At 52.1% G+C, this 5,008-nt stretch overlaps 1 protein-coding gene across 1 annotated transcript in view; it reads left to right on the top strand.

Annotated features, from left to right (window-relative positions):
- Positions 1-5,008, top strand: part of LOC100959657 (coronin-7) — a 68,139-nt gene that overhangs the window by 6,217 nt on the left and 56,914 nt on the right. The window contains exons 5-7 of the mRNA XM_023513748.1: positions 2,738-2,767; positions 4,301-4,388; positions 4,694-4,874. Coding sequence (XP_023369516.1) covers positions 2,738-2,767; positions 4,301-4,388; positions 4,694-4,874 — 299 coding nt within the window. The remainder of the gene's footprint in view (positions 1-2,737; positions 2,768-4,300; positions 4,389-4,693; positions 4,875-5,008) is intronic.

Raw genomic sequence — 5,008 nt, 5'->3', positions numbered from 1 at the left:
GCCGGTTGAGCTATAGGCGCCGAGCCCCCACCAGGTGTTTTTGCCGTCATTGCCTGTCCTGCTTAGCAGCCGACTCGTGCCAGGGCCCATAGTCTGGCCCTCCAACGGTCTGAGGGACAGTGAACTGGCCCTCTATTTAAAAAGTTTGAGGACCCCTGCTGAGAGATGGTGGCCTCAGGAGGCTGTATTGGGATTTAGGGTTCCAGCCTGCACCCAGAGGCAGGTAGCCATTGCTGCAGGTTGTGGAGCTGGTGGAGAGTGATGTGTAGCTGCCAGCTGCAGGCTGGTGTGGGCTCCTTATCACTGCTGAGGACTCAAACCCTCAGTGTGTGGTTCTTGTTTTTTTTTTCTTTTCTATTAAATTATCACTGTGTACATGAGGTAAAATGTGCTGGTTTTATATACAATTTGAAATATTTTCATCAAACTGGTTAACATAGCCTTCATGACATTTTCTTAGTTATTGTGTTAAGACATTTATATTCTACATTTAGTAAGTTTCACATGTACCCTTGTAAGATGTACTGTAGGTGTGCTCCCACCAATTACCCTCCCTCCACCCATCCTCTCCTCTCCACTCCCCTCCTTTTCCCCTTCCCCCATATTCTTGGGCTATAACCCTGTATGGTTCTTTGCCCTGCATTGTCTCCAGGAACTCAGTAGGGCACCCTTCCACATTGGCATCCTCAGGGCCTTCCAAGGAGGTAGCTGTGCTGGGCTGCAGGGCCAGAGATGGGCCCTCGCAAAGAGAGTTTTTGTCACAGCAGCTGCTTCTGGGGGCGCCCAGCAGTCCACCTGGCAGCCTGCCCACCTGAGGAAGCAGTTTGCTTGCCTTCCTCTCTCCCTGGCCAGCTGCAGCAGCTCTGGCCTGAGTTCCCAGTTGCCTATTGATCCTTGGTTCTCACTGCTGTACTGCACCCAAAGTGTTACATTTATAGGTGTGAGCCACTAAACCCAGCTAAAGTTTTCTTTTTTTCTTTATTTTGGAGAAAGAGTCTCTTGGCGCCCTTGACAGAGTGCTGTGGTGTCGCAGCTCACAGCAACCTCAAACTCTTGGGCTTAGCGATTCTCTTCATTCATCCCCCAAGTAGCTAGGACTACAGGCGCCTGCCACAATGCCCAGCTATTTTTTTGTTGTAGTTGTCTTTGTTTGGCAGGCTAGGCTGAGTTCAAACCCACCACCTCTGGCACCCTAGCTGCTGAGCTACAGGTGCCGAGTCTAATTTGATGATTTTTTTTATTAAGATTATGGCGTTTTGGGTGACGCCTGTGGCTCAGTGAGTAGGATGATGGCCCCATATACCGAGGGTGTCGGGTTCAAACCCGGCCCCGGCCAAACTGCAGCAAAAAAATAGCCGGGCGTTGTGGTAGGTGCCTCTAGTTCCAGCTACTTGAGAGGCTGAGACAAGAAGTGAATTGCCTAGGCCCAGGAGTTGGAGGTTGCTGTGAGCTGTGATGCCATGGCACTCTACCAAGGGCAGGCGTCCTCAAACTACGCCCTGTGGGCCACATGCAGCCCACCTAGGACATTCATCCGGCCTGCCAGGTGTTTTTGCCGCTGCTGCCTGTCCTGCTTAGCAGCCAACTCATCCCAGGGCTCACATTCCGGTCCTCCAACGGTGACCAAGGGCAATAAAGTGAGACTCTGTCTCTTAAAGAAAAAAAAAGATTATGGAGTTGTACACAACACTGTGTAATGTGTATGTGGCTGGCACCTTAGCTGCTTGAGCCACAGGCGCTGAGCCTAATGTATGGTCTTTGCTGCTTTCTTGCAACTACAGAGTTGAGTAGTTGTGATAGAAAATACATGGCCCAGGCTTGGCGCCTGGCTCAAGTGGCTAAGGTGCCAGCCACATACACCTAAGGTGGTGGGTTCGAATCCAGCCCAGGCCCGCCAAACAACAATGATGACTGCAACCAAAAAAAATAGCCGGGCCTTGTGGCAGGCACCTGTAGTCCCAGCTACTTGGGAGGCTGAGGCAGGAGAATCGCTTGAGCCTAGGAATTGAAGGTTGCTGTGAGCTGTGATGCCACAGCACTCTACCCAGGGGAACAGCTTGAGGTTCTGTCTCAAAAAAAAAGAAAATACATGGCCCTGGGTGGCGCCTATGGCTCAGTGAGTAGGGCACTGGCCTTACTCGTATACCGAGGGTGGCAGGTTCAAACCTGGCCCTGGCCAAATTGCAACAAAAATATATCCAGGTGTTATGGCAGGCGCCTGTAGTCCCAGCTACTTGGGAGGCTGAGGCAAGAGAATCGCCTAAGCCCAGGACTTAGAGGTTGCTGTGAGCTGTGACACAATGGCACTCTACCAAGGGCAATAAAGTAAGACTGTCTCTTAAAAAAAAAAGAAAGAAAGAAAGAAAATACGTGGTCCTGAAATCCTGAAGTATTTACTACCTTACCCTTTACAGGAAATTTTTGCCCTCATCTGCCCTATAGACCACCCTTTTCTGGACATTTTACATAATGTGTATCTTTCAAATCTGGCTTCTTTCACTTCTTAGCATAATGTTTTAGAGATCCATGCATGTTGTAGCATGTGTAAGTACTTTGTTTTCTCATCTAATCTCAAAGCTTTTTGAAGCAAATTTTAAAATAACCCATTTTTCAATTAAGAAAACTGAGGCTTGGAACATACCTGTTGTTCACATTGCTGCTGGTAGAGCCAGAATCAGAACCTAGGTCTATTTGATCCTACATATGTTTGGTTTGGATTTTTTTTTTTTTTTAATAGAGACAAGGTCTTGCTATGTTGCCTAGGTTGGTCTTGAACTTCTGGCTTCAAGTGATTCTCCTGTCTTAACCTCCCAGAGGCTAATCCTCCTAGGATTACGGGTGTGAGCCACTATGCCAAGTCCTTTTTGATGCTTTTTACTCATGGGGGAGCCAGCCCAGGTTGTTTGCAAGGTGATGAACCCCCTGTTACTAGAGCTTTCCAAACAGAAACTGGACCAGGTTCCTTTGGGCAGGCTGTAGTCTCATTGTGGCGATAGCTGCCCTGGAGGTACCGGGTGCCGTTTTGCCCTGGCGGTGCTGGTGGTAGGAGAGGGTGCCTTGCCTTTGGGGGTCCCTTTGGCCCCTTAGCTGAGGATCACTTCTGCCTTCCAGCCTAGCACCAGGGGAACAGACCCATGGGAAATATCTGGGATGTGTTTCTGGGGTGCAACTGAGGGCCTGGTCTGCTGGGGAAAGGCAGTGTCATGTCATCCTGAGGAGTGCAGGTTCTAGAGCCAGGCTGCCTGGGCCTGACGCTCAGCTTTGCCTCTTCTTTGCTGTGTGCTTCTGGGCAAGTTGCTTACCCTCTCTGAATTTGGTGTCTTCATCCCCCAGTTGGAGATGCTGCGGCAGTACCACCCAGTGGGTCCATATGGGGATTCGGTGAGGTCCCTGCATGCCTAGCACTCAGCACTGCATCAGTATTGTGTGCTGAGTGCTCAGATGACTCAGTTGTGTGACCACATCTTATCCCCCAGGGACCCCAGGCTGCTTGAGCTGGTGGCTATACTTGGCTAAGACCTGCCCTGCCCAGCAAGGATCCCCCAGGGTGAGGGTGGCAGGGGGTCTATGGCTTTAGACCTAGGATTGTGGCCTTGCCAAGGAGAGTCCAGGCTGGGGCTATCCCAAGGATGCCTGTCCATATCTGCCCCATCTCTTCCCTTTTTCTTTCTGCTGGAAGGAGAGTGGTCCTCCTCAGCCCTATTGGGGGCAGATAGCAAGGGGTGGTGGCTGTGCTTCTGGCTCTGGTGACGCAGGCCTGCAACTCTGGTCTCACCCTATTCACCCTGCTGCCTTCCACACCTTGTCTCTACCCCTTCCCCCCGCCCCCACCAAGACCAGCAGCCTCTTTTTGCCTCTGGGCTCTAGTCATTCTGCCTCACCCCCACCCCCCACCCCCTGAGCTGAGCCTCTTGGGTACCTTAGTTGCAGAGAACTAAACCCAACTCCAGCTTGCTTAGGCCAAAAATGGATTTACCGGGCAGCTCTTGGGGACCTTCCACAATGGAAGCAGCAGCTGGATGTGTCACTTTAGGAGGGGCTGGGCAGCTTCGTTCATATAGGTGCCTTGTAATCCAAGGGGCTTCCTGCCCATTTCCTATCTACCTCCTGATGCCAGAGCACTTGGTGTCTTGGGTCAGCAGGTCTCCTGGGGATGTGTATCAGGCATGGGTCTGTGGGGTGTGTCCTCATTGTGTCCAGAAGTGCCTTCCTTTGGAGTGGGCAGAAGGTATCACTTCAGAAGCCCTTGGCCTGGGGAGGATCATGCTGGGTTGGAAGCAGAATGTCCCGGTGGGTTCAGCCATCCCTCTCCCACAGACCTGGTCACCGACTTGGACTTCTCTCCCTTTGATGACTTCCTCCTGGCCACGGGCTCAGCTGACAAGACGGTGAGTGGAGTCAGGTAGAAGAGCTATTCAATGTCTCCTCCAGGCTGGGGCTCCTGTCCCACTCTCATATTCTCCCACCCTCTGACCATACCATGCAGTCCCTGAGTTCGCTTTCCTTCCCTCCTTCCCCCAGTGTGGGGTATGCAGCTTCCAGCCCCAGCAGCAAAGGCAGGTGAATTGTCCTTGACAGGTGGAGGGTGTCTGGTGGGAGCAGCTTTCTGAGGTCAGGGGCAGCACTACTGGGCAAGGCTCCCTGGAGGAGGCAAGGCCTCCACCCTGGCTCACAGATGTCAACTTTCTTGTAGGTAAAACTCTGGAGACTACCAGCCCCAGGCCAGGCCCTGCCCTCAGTGCCTGGAGTGGTGCTGGAGGAGGACCTCCCAGTGGCCGCATTGCAGTTCCACCCTACCTCAGATGGTATTCTGGTGAGCGCAGCAGGCACAGTGGCGAAGGTCTGGGATGCGTCCAAGCAGCAGCCCCTGGCAGGTAGAGGCCACCTTGCCCTGCCCTCCAAGGCAGCCCTGTCCCAACACACTTCATTTCTTTGTTGACATTCCCTTCTACTCCATGTAGGCATCTATTTTCAGCCATTTTAGCTAGGCTTTTTGTTGTTTTGTTTT

This window comes from Otolemur garnettii, unplaced genomic scaffold, assembly GCF_000181295.1.
Source record: "Otolemur garnettii isolate 467f Iridium unplaced genomic scaffold, OtoGar3 scaffold00044, whole genome shotgun sequence".
Taxonomy (NCBI): domain Eukaryota; kingdom Metazoa; phylum Chordata; class Mammalia; order Primates; family Galagidae; genus Otolemur; species Otolemur garnettii.
Note: the sequence above shows the minus strand (reverse complement) of the source record. Positions and strands in the feature narration are given on the sequence as shown.